The following is a 12,140-nucleotide window of genomic DNA, read 5'->3' as shown; positions in this document are numbered from 1 at the left end:
TCTGAAAAAACTATGGGGGAGGTTTGGTGGTTAGCTTGACCCATTTGGTGACAAACAGGAAATGATTCGAAGGCACTGAAAGAGTGATACATGTTTATCCACAACACTCGAAGTAAATCCCTCTGAGATACTACAGTACATGCATGTTTGGCGCAGTATCTTGTTTATAAAAATACTCTACTGACATTTGGCTCATTGAGAAGAAAACAACGACAAACACAATTATATTAACACAACTTTTACATACAAGATTTTTGTTTGGCAATTGCTCAATGTTAAATCAATTTATACTGCCGTACTCATTGGGTTTTTTTTTGTCTACATTTCTAATACCTTATAAGGGCAAGTTCCGAGTCAGTCTGATTAATTTGGGAAAAGTCTTCTTAGCTGTGGACCACAACCTTAACGTTAACAGCATCACTGTTTCTGTGCTTTGTTACTTACAAACTGGTTAATGTGACATGCTTTTATTCAATCTAACCAGACTATATAAGCCAATTCATGCAACTTGACTGTTTGCGGTAGTCAAAGTTACAGGCAGAATTTATTTGAAAGTTGTTGTTATCAATTGGGCATTTCCATCTTTTATTTGACTTTATGTTTCCACTTGTCACAACTGTCTATCTACAATAAAACCCAACCTGGCCAACGTATTTAGGTTACCGTAGTACTAGGGAGCCAGTGACAGGTCATGGGTGTCATCTGGTGGACAGATTACTTGTGGTATTGTGTTTAATCCTACACAGATTCATACAGAAAAATAATAACAGAGGGGCGAAATGCCTTATGTCACTAATCCATATCTAATCCCTCATCACAGTGCTGCTGTCGCTCGTAAAATAATCAAAACAATGGAGACGAGATGGAACCAGACACAAACATGGGACTGCTGCTTTAAACACAAAATAGAAGCAACTTCTCTACAAGGCAACTTGTCAGATTAAAGGGTAGCTGAGGGCCGGGAGATCCCTTCTCCACAGTGTATTGGCATGCAAGTCAACAACAGTCTTTATAACTAGATTGTACTCTTTGCTTCTTCGAAACAAATTCTCCTGAAATATCCACCTTCAAGTGGAAGAAGGGGGTTGAACTTATACATCCTCATAGTTTCTCCAGTTCACTTGTTCTCCTACAGCACTAGAGTCTGTGTATTTAATTTATTCAACAAGGAAACAAAGCTGTTATTTGTGGAGAGAGGAGTTCAAAGTGTTTTGAGGGTTGTCCAACAGCAAACACCTGAATTAAGATGAAAAGGGATTGCTTCTACCCTACCTTACCATTCTGGCCGAAGCCTGACACAGCCCCTCGCTTCAGCAGCATCAGATTTTAGTAATCCAGCACTGGGCACTGTTACACAAGGGAGGATGAGAGGGAACGAGGGAGATATAGGGACAAAAGGGTGAGGGAGGGGGCTGGGGGGGCTTGTAAAAGAGTTTCTGGGTTAGATAGAGTAAGACATAGACAGTGAGAGGAATGACAGAAAAGTGTGTGTTTGTGTGTATGTGAGTGTGTGTGTGTGTGTGTGTTGTGGGGGGTGCTTTGCAAAGAGTGTTAGAGAGCGAGTGAGTGTGGGGCGGGAGGGAAAGCAAGCCCAGGAGGCGGCGGCCTTTTAATCTGGGATTTGGACGAGCGTGAGCAGGCCATCAATGCTATCAGGCGTCCCCCCCACATTCCCTACTTTCTAACTTCGGATGCATGTGACAGACACTGGCGGACTGCTCCACCACCCTTTGCTCTCCTCAGTCAGCCTGACCCTGTCTCCTACATACCCTGAGAGGTCAGGGGCTGTCAAAAGGCTGCTCCCTTACGCCAACTCTGTGATCCTAACGCCAACAGAGCTTTTTCCGGCCGTAACACAGCCCCGGCCAAGCCAGAAGATCTGGGTGCCAGGTCTCTGGGAGCCACAAGGCCCTTGCTATCTTGTTGGAGGCTAAAAGCAACAGCTGTGTTGCCCGTGCCTAGAGATTACACCTAATCATGCAAGGCGTAGTTACATCGGATCATAGTTAGCCCTTGCAATCCAGCCAATTCAGCAGTACGCCATTAGGCTATTAATTTTGCAAGGGTGGGTTACGGATAGTTGTAGATGAGATAGAAAAATTAATGCATTGGACAAAATCCCAAGTCTGTGGTCACCTCAAAATGAACTACAATGACCCCTTGGATTATACCACTATTACAAAGGGCACATACTGTAGTGATTCATTCTACTTTTCAGATATATAAACACAAGCAGTCCAGTCCACTACTGGAAATGGCGAGGCTAGCAGACGTGGCCTCGGGCAATAGTGTGTGTGGTTCTCCAGAAGATTTATTTGGTCTCAAACACTCACCCACTCCTCCATCAGCATAGTGTTGAGAAGAGAATAAGTGAATTAAAAATGTTCAGTGAACTATCACTTTAAACAAATTGTCACTACAGTGTATATCAAACATCTAGTAGTGTAGCTTGGTATCAGTAATATATCGGTTGCTAATTTAAAACACAGCAGGAGGTTTTCTGCACAGACGCATTCAAACAAACTCTCTTGACAGTTTCATCGTCTTCTTCGTGAATGACAGAGCGCTTTCACAGAGAAAAGGCTGTGTTTCCTAACTTCTCAATTTTAGGTGCTCACAAAATCCAGAGTAATATGGATGGCAGGCATAAACGTAGCAACAGCGATAAACTAAAACATATTGTTGTGGTTGTAACCTACGAGAAAGACTTTGGTTCAATAAAGTCATTAGGGTTTATCCCCTGGGTACCTTAAATGCCTTCCATCTGACAGTTGTTGAGATATAGTAGCCTGGATGGTAAACCCACCAAGCAGGAAAACAATGAACAGACCAACACTTCAATTGCAAGAGTTATGCCTCTAGCGTAGCTAAAAATAGTATAGACATTAACTGTATAATGTTGTAAACCAAGTGTACAACCCAAGATGCCTTAAGCTGTATTTGTACCAAAAGCAAACCGCTACTAAGGTGGCAACAACAAACCAGAATGTGTTTTGCTCTGAAGTCACTTGACAAAACTGTGCATGGATATAAACGTGCCATACCTGCTTCTGCAATGTCCTTATGGGATCCAGTATTGTCACAGGAAAAGGAAAGTGTCCAATAGACATGAATGTTGCATCATGAAGCTCCCTATGAAGCTGGCAGGGAGAACAAGGCAGCAAGTGTTTTTTCTCCCAATTATTTTACTTCAATGACGAAAGAGGAAGCTGGAATATGGGTGAACTGATGTTCTGATTCTGACTCTGCTAAAATAACAACTTTTCTGATGGTTTTCTTTTCTGGCTTGTGTCAGTAACAATGCATTGGTTTCCTATTTTTTCACAGGAGTCATAAAAGAATGAACAGCTTTCTTACTCTACCTTTTGGCTTAAATGCACCACTGTGAAAATATAAGATTTCTGGGTATATATCCACAAAAATGTAGTTACAATTTGCAACTATGTGGGGCCACCAAGATTCAAAGTTGTTTAACTGTAACACATCAGTATGTTGTATTAATTCACATGTTTATAAAAAGATCCTTGCACTGTTTCACCTCTGAGAGCTGCGGTTCTTTTACATTGTAATGAAATACTTACAGTACTATTTTGATGCACTGCTTTAATGTTTGCCTCTGATTCAATCACTCCTTTTCACACAGGGTAAATTAAACAAGCCATTTTCTTTTTAATTACAAAACTGTGTTTCTGTAAATGTCACTTATGCAATCCTGGCTGCAAGGCTCTTTGTAGGTTTTCTGGGAAGCCTTTTTGCGATTTGCAGTGAAGCTATTATTAAGTGATTTGGCTGCCTTCGTTGTCACTGGTCAGGACAAAATGTATTTGCCGTCTCTCTTTCTGTGTGTGTTAATCTAGTAAATAATTAACTTTTAGGTCATCACTCAACAGGAAAACCATGTATAGACAGAACAGTAGCATACAGAGTCTTAAGCTGCTTATTTGCTAACAAATGTTCATGCTCCAATTTAACCAGCAGTGGATGTAATTTCCATAACTCTATATCTGGGAACAATGTAAAAATATAAATTGTTTTTTTTCCGGTGACAGAAAGAGCTGATTTAATAACATTACTGTAATCTGCCAGGCATTGATTATCCTATTACAGAGCTAACATGGCTGTAGGGTGTCAATTTAAACACATTTCTCAGATTTTGGATCTCTGGACTCTAAAAACAAAAAACAAAAAACTCCCCAAATCTATATTTAAACCTACCAGGCTTGTTTTTACATAGAGCAGTGTAAAGAATATCTATAACAGGAAGTTCAAGTTTTGTACCTTTTACTGGACCTACTTCATAATAACTGACACTCAGAATTTATGTTTTGTCCAAAATACATACATTTCTGGATTACCAAATGGTCTATCTTTACACTTTTACAACTAGTCTGCACAGTTCCTGCAGCATCAAACTCAGGAGATTATTTTGTCCTAGAAGTTATTTGTAGCCTTTAAATTCTACTGAAAAGATGTATCTGTGTAGTACAGTCCAATTTTAGTCATTGTCAATTTCCAGAGGTCTTTCAAACAGAGTGAACAGCATGACCTCTTGATACAACCCTATCCATAATCCCTCTCCCTCACCTCCTCATATCATGACCACAGGAGCAAGAGTGACTCAGGGCTTTCCAAGAATAAGATCCCCCTTGAAAACCACCAGGCGCCCCATTTCCTTGCATCTGGCCTTGGGCAGCGAGACAGAGGTAGAGATGGAGGGAGAGACAAGACAAAAGAAAAGGAGATTTCAAATAGAATGGTTTTGTGGGATGAGGCATCCGCAGGGAAGAGAAAACGTAGTGTTGGAGAGAGCAGGACAGCTGGGAGCTGCAGGTGAGGCCCCAGGCTGGTTGAGGGGAAATGGGCCCAGTGTGCATCCAGCCACCAATCTATCCTCTTACATCATGTCTCAAGTTCAATATAGCCCAAGTGGGCTATTTAAAGCACCCCTGTCTAGGCCGACTGACAAAAAGGTGATATACTTAGTAGCCGCAGCGCTGCATGAAAGCCTCTGCTAGGTATATATTGGTCACAGGCAAGCCCTGGGGTGTGGGTTTTGGTAATGTTGCAGCTATTTTAAGCCCGGCCGATGAGTCGGGGTATTTACATGGGGCACAAACCTCGCACACACCCTATCGCTGAATATTTTACTTTTCTGCATGTGCAGCACCAAGCAGTCAGTGTAGTAGAATTAGCTAAATTACTTTTTGACTAGGTATGTGCATGCAGTTCGTTTTCAACACTTACAACATACAATATGTATAGGCTGAATGCTAGCAGTGACAAATAAGGCTAGATAGATATTTCTTTCAAGAAAAAACTAGTATCCAGACTTTCCTGTATTTTTTATTTTCATGGAGTAAACAGGACTAATCAAACACAGAGTAAAAGGGGTTCCAGGCAACACTAGTTAATAAGTAACTCCTGTTTTCTTGCCATGGACACATCCAACCTTTTATTACTAGACATCGGGAAACGCTATGGGAAATTGAAACTAGTACATACTCACTAGACGTCTTCCTAGGAGTGGCAAACCCAGATTTACCCCAAAACTGTGCATACACATAATTACATGATAAGTATTCATCATTTTAACCATTTTGAAAAGCACAAAGAAATGCATTTTCTAAAGTGCTGGTCTTTGCACTTTTGTCTGATATCTGTGAAAACATGGGGAAATATGCATATGCATAAGATTAAAATAAGGAAATAATCCCTGTCTCAATTTGGATTGAATGCTTTACGGGGGAAAAAAAAAATATTTTTAACATAAAAGTTATATTTTTGTGAACAGTGTGGAATGCTCTTATGCCGTTTTTCCCCTTAGCATGCAAAACAATAAGAGACAGGACATTATAGATGTGGTTTAGTTAAGCGTTGAGTTCACAGGAAAATGTTACTTATCTCAACTGAATTGTTGAATGCAAATCTATGGTGGTGTGTGGATTTTCCATATCTCATCTACATTGCAGAACTAAAAGTGTTTCCCCTTATATGCAGGCGTTACTCACACTGGTGAAAGAAGAAGAACGGAAAGAGCTCCATACCAACTCTTTAGATAATAAGCTTGTATTATTTTCTATGTATATCACAATTATTTCAAACTTTTACCTTGTTTAAGATTATCGAACGATTATTTTATGCGGCCACGTCACACCCTACCCCATGTGTAAAGTGAGTGCAGGTCAGAAGGGGAGTGAGGAGGGCGGGAGGACATGCAGCAGGGTAATACAGCTCAGAATGCAGAGGAATCCCGACTCATGCATCCACACATTGGGTGAAGTATTAACTGACAACATTTTCGGTAAATTGCCCAGCCCTACATCCAGGCCAGTCTAGCCTTGTCATTACCTTACACAGGTAAATTAATACTGATGATGCAACAGTCTGGTGAAGCAAGTTCATTCTGGAAATGAAAGTTAAGGAAGAAAATTTGGAACAAATAAGAAAAGTGTGTTTCCCTAAATCTTGAGATGTCAGATATCAGAGAGACAGACATTTCTCCTTCTCACAACTCTGCACAAATGAGTTGCGTGTACTTAAGGCCTCAAGAGTCTTCCTGGTGTCAGCAAATACAGAGATACCTTCCAGCACGTGCACAAAATATGAACATTTTCACAGATGCTTCACCTCTGCTGCTACAACTGCATCCAGGTTAGTTTTAATGTAGTTTAGGACCTACATGTAGAAAGTAACAGAAAATTAATGCTTTTCACCATTTTAGGTCATCAGAAAATGAAGATAATTGGATTTAGCTTCCAGTTGAAATATAAGCAAAAATAAAATTGCTAAATTAATTATTATAAACTTATTGATGTGATAAGTAGGTTTATATATCTGAAAGAGTGCAGGACAGCTCTTTTTGTTGATAAGGAAAAATATGAATTAGTAGGACTTTTTGATGTGTATTGTGTGACGACGGGGAAAAAAAGCTTATCCCTCGATAACTAATATTATTTTTTTTAGTGTCACAAAATGTGCAACACAAACAATGAATGTTTCACATCATTCCAAACCATAGACTCCAGCCAGCCAAGACAAAACAACGAGCTCATACATAAAGGAGAATAGGTAATAATGGTCATTTATTCATTGAATCTACAGTCAATGTGCATTGTTCATATGGGTCATTGGTCATATCAAACATCCCTAATTATTAGTTGCAGTACTTATACTTTGAAAGTTGTCCCATTTGAAGCACTGAAACATTAATTTCTCAAAGTATCACCTTCTGTGACAAACTTTTTATATATGAGCATTGACCTCTCAGCAAAGAGAAGTTCTTAGTTCACTTTGTTCCTTTATACCAGCCTTACTTGTTTCACCAGTCAAAGAAAGTGAGAGAACGGCACTTCTTACTGAATCCAGTGAGCGTGACTTTAATACTCAAGCTCTTTTCTCTATAGAGAGGATCCAGAGGCAACAGCAGGTGTTTCAGCATTAACCTCACAACAGCTAAGCTTGGATTTACATGGCTCAGTCTGAGAGGAATGTTGTTCTGATACGTCAAACATCAAATATTCCACATACGCCTGGTAAAGCATGTCTTGTTGTCCTTTATAAGCACCTTGCCATTAAATGTTTAAGCATACATGCCTAACTCGTATGATCATAACTATGATCATACACATGTGAAGATGAACAGTGTAATGCTTTGTCACAACTCACAACCGTGTTTCTAAAGGGCACTCCTGGAAATGTTGCCGGTGTTATCTTATTCCTCCACATGGTTCTGTTGTTTTCCTGTCGGCTTATCGACAAAACCGACTCACTGTTCTCAGCTGGTCAGAATGAGTTCCAGTGACAGACGAGCTCTGCTCCGTAAACAAAGAGGAGCAGAGGTGGTTTCCAAAAGTGGAAACTTTGTCATAAAGGAAAAAACTGGCAAAGTAAAAATGGAACAGCAGCGTAAGGTGAGTCTGCGTCATAACGTCTTTCTCTGTGCCAGCAGTTACACTGAACACATAACAATGCTTTATCATTGTTGACATGGTACTGTGACAATAACTTAGCGTGCGAATATTGATTTTATGACTAAACTGCCATATGTTCACGACAAGAAACGATGAAGTGAATTCCTTCCTGAAATGAGGATCTGAAATGACACACTCCCCAGCAGAGCAGGTCCGTCTCATCGAGATGACACGCACAGCTGTATTGTTCCCCTGTGGTATTTCAGCCCAGGAAGTAGAGAACAAGCCACAGAGCAGCAGCAGTATGTGCTGTGGCCGGCGACACACCATGGAAATTGGCTGACAAGAAAACAGCTTTTAACTTTGTCTCAGTGTTTCCGCTATCTCTGATCTCATCCTGCTGGTGGCTTTGGCCCCGGGGGCAACTCGAGGGATAAAGTGAGGAATTATGGCAAAAACAGTTCTTACTCTCCACTATTCTTATCCATTGTTTAACATTTTATCCACCGTGAGATTTTGACCGAGAGGGCACCACTTATACAATCTACGGTTTACTGTTTGCATCTTTGACCCGAAAGCAATTTATTCCAGTAATCTGAGACACACAAAGTGTTTTAAAGTGAAAATAAGAGTGAAATTCGAAGTTTAAGGAAATAACCCCAAAGTTCTAGTCAACTTGGATGATGGGGACTTTTGCAGAAATGAGAAACCCACTTACGGTCAGCACACACAGAATTCGATAAAGCTTTTCATCCGTGTTTTCACGTACACACAAATTAAGGGAAGTTGAGAGGAATTAGTGACACACAGTATCAATTAAAAAATATTTACTATGAAATGGGTTTTTCTTGAATGCCACAGCCAGATTGGCCGCTTTACTGGTTCCGATCTCCCTTTGAAGTAATGTGCATTAAGCCAAACCAGCTCAGTTCTATTATGAACAATGCTCTTTTGCTCAAAAACTCAGGCAGAATCCAGCAGTCTTTGTTCTGTCAGAGTTGAAATAACTTGCCTTTGTGTTTTGTGGAGCTGGACTCAAATCAGTACAGTGGCCTTTTCACCTCCACATCATTATTTCACCACTGCTTCACCTGGCAAAGGCAGACCATGATCCAACAGTCATGTGTCCAACATCATCCGGTACAACAACACCTCTGCTACCTTTTCCACCCTTATAGATGCAGACTATTTGTATCAACTGTAAACTCTCTAAATTGCCAACATTGCATTTTTTCTTGAGTCCACAGCAATCGCAATGGAACAGGGGACGAGCTGAGTTCACATTTCAGAGGTCACCTTGCACAGAAATCTCCACCATCAACGTTAAGCAGGCCACTGAGTTTTTAAAGTGACCGGGGCTTTTTCTGCAAGGACTTCCACTCTTTGGAACAATCTCCCTGAGGACGTCCGTCTGGAAAACGTCTTACTCTCTTTTAAATCGCTCTTAAAGACACATGTTAAGAGATGGTTCTGATCATTTAATCATTTTATAATGTTTTATTTTACTTTTACATTTTGTTTTATTTCTGCGTCTGTGCTGTTGCTATTCTTGTGTGATCTTCAAATTGCTTTTGATTGTTCTTTTTATTCACTTTTTAACTGATTCCAATTGTTTGCCTTCAATTTCTTAACATGAACTTCTAAAGCACCTTGTAACAGTTTTTCAAAGAGGTTTTACAAAATAAGTATTATTACTATAATTACTTGTATCAATATTCCTAAAGGTGCTACGACCGTTTAACTAAGCAATAGTATTAATTGGTCATTTAAAATAGTGAATAGCGTACACATTTATTGTTTTTAAGTTGCAGTTACACACTCACTTGTACACATGAGGTGGATACCTGACACTAATGTGGCTGCAATGTTTCTATGAAAACTTTCATTTTTGGAGTTTCGTTGAAGTGTCCTATTTTTTTAGTTTTTGTTGTGTGTTTAAAACAATGTGTGGGATTCAGATTCACAGGAAGCTGTAAACCAGTTTCCTGCACTGCACACACACGCACACACACACACACACACACACACACACACACACACACACACACACACACACACACACACACACACACACACACACACACACACACACACACACTGGGAGGACAGACACAGAAATAGCCCATAGCACCAGACTGACTGGAGAAGTAGACTTTACACCACAAAGCCTGTGTGCTGTGTGGATATAAGTACATTCATATTAAAAGACTTAGCTGCAGCTCAGACACACACACACACACACACACACACACACACACACACACACACACACACACAGAGAGAGAGAGAGAGAGAGAGAGAGAGAGAGAGAGAGAGAGAGAGACACACACACACACACACACACACACACTGTAAATGCACTATAACACTTTCACCGTTACCTCTTGGAGCAGCAGCTAAATAACACTCAACTCAAAGCGCGTCGCCCTTTGTGTTACTTTAAGTGTGTTGTATAAGAACTAATGCTCATTCACAAGCAACAACACGGACACACAAAGACCCACAAGACCCGACAATACGAGGAGACAAGTGGGTGAGTTCTCTGTGTTGCTGGGACGGTGGAGAGAAAAAAAAAGGAAAGAAAAGTTGAGGCGCCGCTGCTCAGACTCAGAGAGAGAGTGTTAAATGCTCCGGCGCCATGACACACGGGGTTCGAACCCTCACACACACCGACCCGCTGGTGCACTGTACCTGCGAGATGTCATAGCAGTCTCTGGAGCTGTCACGTGTCCTCACGCTGCTGCTGCCTCCGCTGAGCTCTCTCCAGACTGAGATCACCCGGTGTCCGCTCCGGCTCGACCTGCGGGCTGCTCGCAGCCACGCACACTGCTTCCGGTGCGCGCCTTCAAAACAAAAGGCCCTGTGAGAGGAACACGTGAGTTTTCATGTTTGTAGCTTTATGATTTTTTTTTCAACACGAGTTAATGAGAAATACACGTACTAAAGAATTACATGATGTGAATAAAAAACATTGAAATAGAAAATATGTATTGTCTTCGTTGGTGCAGGCATAAACACAAATGTATCCTTGCTCACATGTGCAACCGAGTTATAAAAGGTACATTAAAACACTATGTGTAATAAATATGTGCAATAAATAATAAACTTAACAACTTTGCAGCCAAATAGTCTTCAACAACTGACATCCAAAATATTTAATTTGGTGCTCTGACCAATACTTTATTCTGTATTACTCATATCCCCCTGGTATTTAATTATTTTTCTTTATTCTGTTACATACCCGCCCCCCCCCTTGCAATACAATACAATGTGCAGTACAATGTACAAACTTTAAGCCAACATAAAATACATAAATCATTTATTTAAATCACAAAAACAACAACAAACAAAAAAACAACTTTCTTTTTTCACAATAACAAGGTCAATGGCCAACCAAAGGAACAAGCAAAATTATATTTTATATTGTTATCATTAGTATATATCAGTAATAGATGTTCATTTGTGATTTAGTTTTGTTCTTTTTTGATCAATCATCAATCAAACGTTATATTTATGATTAATCTATTTTATTTAGATAATATTGATGATCTAAGGTAAGCTACCCCCACACACATACAGACAAACACACCCCCCCCACACACACACACGGACAATCACACACACACACCCCCCACACACACACCCCACCCCACCCCCCCCCCCCCCCACACACACACACACATGTAAAGCAAGGGCTAGCACTGAGATCAAAAATAAATAGAAAAATTAAAAACATTCATTAAAAACCGGAACTGAGGAAACGCTATATCACCAATTGTCAGGACTTGTACTTGTGCCCTAAGAAAGGACTTCCCAGCCCCAGCCATCCAAATAACCTCTGTGGGTCTTTTACCTGTGTAACCAAGGAGGACCCTCGGACAAGAGGCGAAACATCCCCAAGAAACACAAGCTAGCCCAGCCGCCATGCACACCTGCACAACTGAAGATACCAACAAGGAAGTACATGAGACAGAATTTAAAAAAGAATAAAACTCCAATAACAAAAGGGAAACATCTTATGTGACAATTTTACTCTTATGTGTTGCACCCCACGTTTCCCTCCCTGTCCTGTTGGTGCAGCCTGGAGAACATTCAAAGTTCTCTGCAGGGCTCATGACCTGCAGGGTACCTGAAACATGTTCATAACTAGATCATTACGTCCTCACTAAGGTTTGAAACAGAAAATAAGAGCTCACACAAACAGCGTGTGATCATACTGTTAGCGATCAT

General features: G+C 40.5%; 1 protein-coding gene across 2 annotated transcripts in view; it reads right to left on the bottom strand.

The window, feature by feature from the left end:
* Nucleotides 1-10,700, bottom strand: part of ptpn11b (protein tyrosine phosphatase non-receptor type 11b) — a 39,991-nt gene extending 29,291 nt beyond the window's left edge. The window contains exon 1 of one of the 2 annotated variants that reach the window (XM_061074381.1): nucleotides 10,602-10,700. In XM_061074381.1, the coding sequence (XP_060930364.1) occupies nucleotides 10,602-10,615 (14 nt within the window). In that variant the 5' untranslated portion in view covers nucleotides 10,616-10,700. The remainder of the gene's footprint in view (nucleotides 1-10,601) is intronic. The other variant, XM_061074383.1, reaches the window with a different exon arrangement.
* Between the last annotated feature and the right edge of the window lie 1,440 nt (nucleotides 10,701-12,140).

This window comes from Limanda limanda, chromosome 7 (genome assembly GCF_963576545.1).
Source record: "Limanda limanda chromosome 7, fLimLim1.1, whole genome shotgun sequence".
NCBI lineage: Eukaryota > Metazoa > Chordata > Actinopteri > Pleuronectiformes > Pleuronectidae > Limanda > Limanda limanda.
Note: the sequence above shows the minus strand (reverse complement) of the source record. Positions and strands in the feature narration are given on the sequence as shown.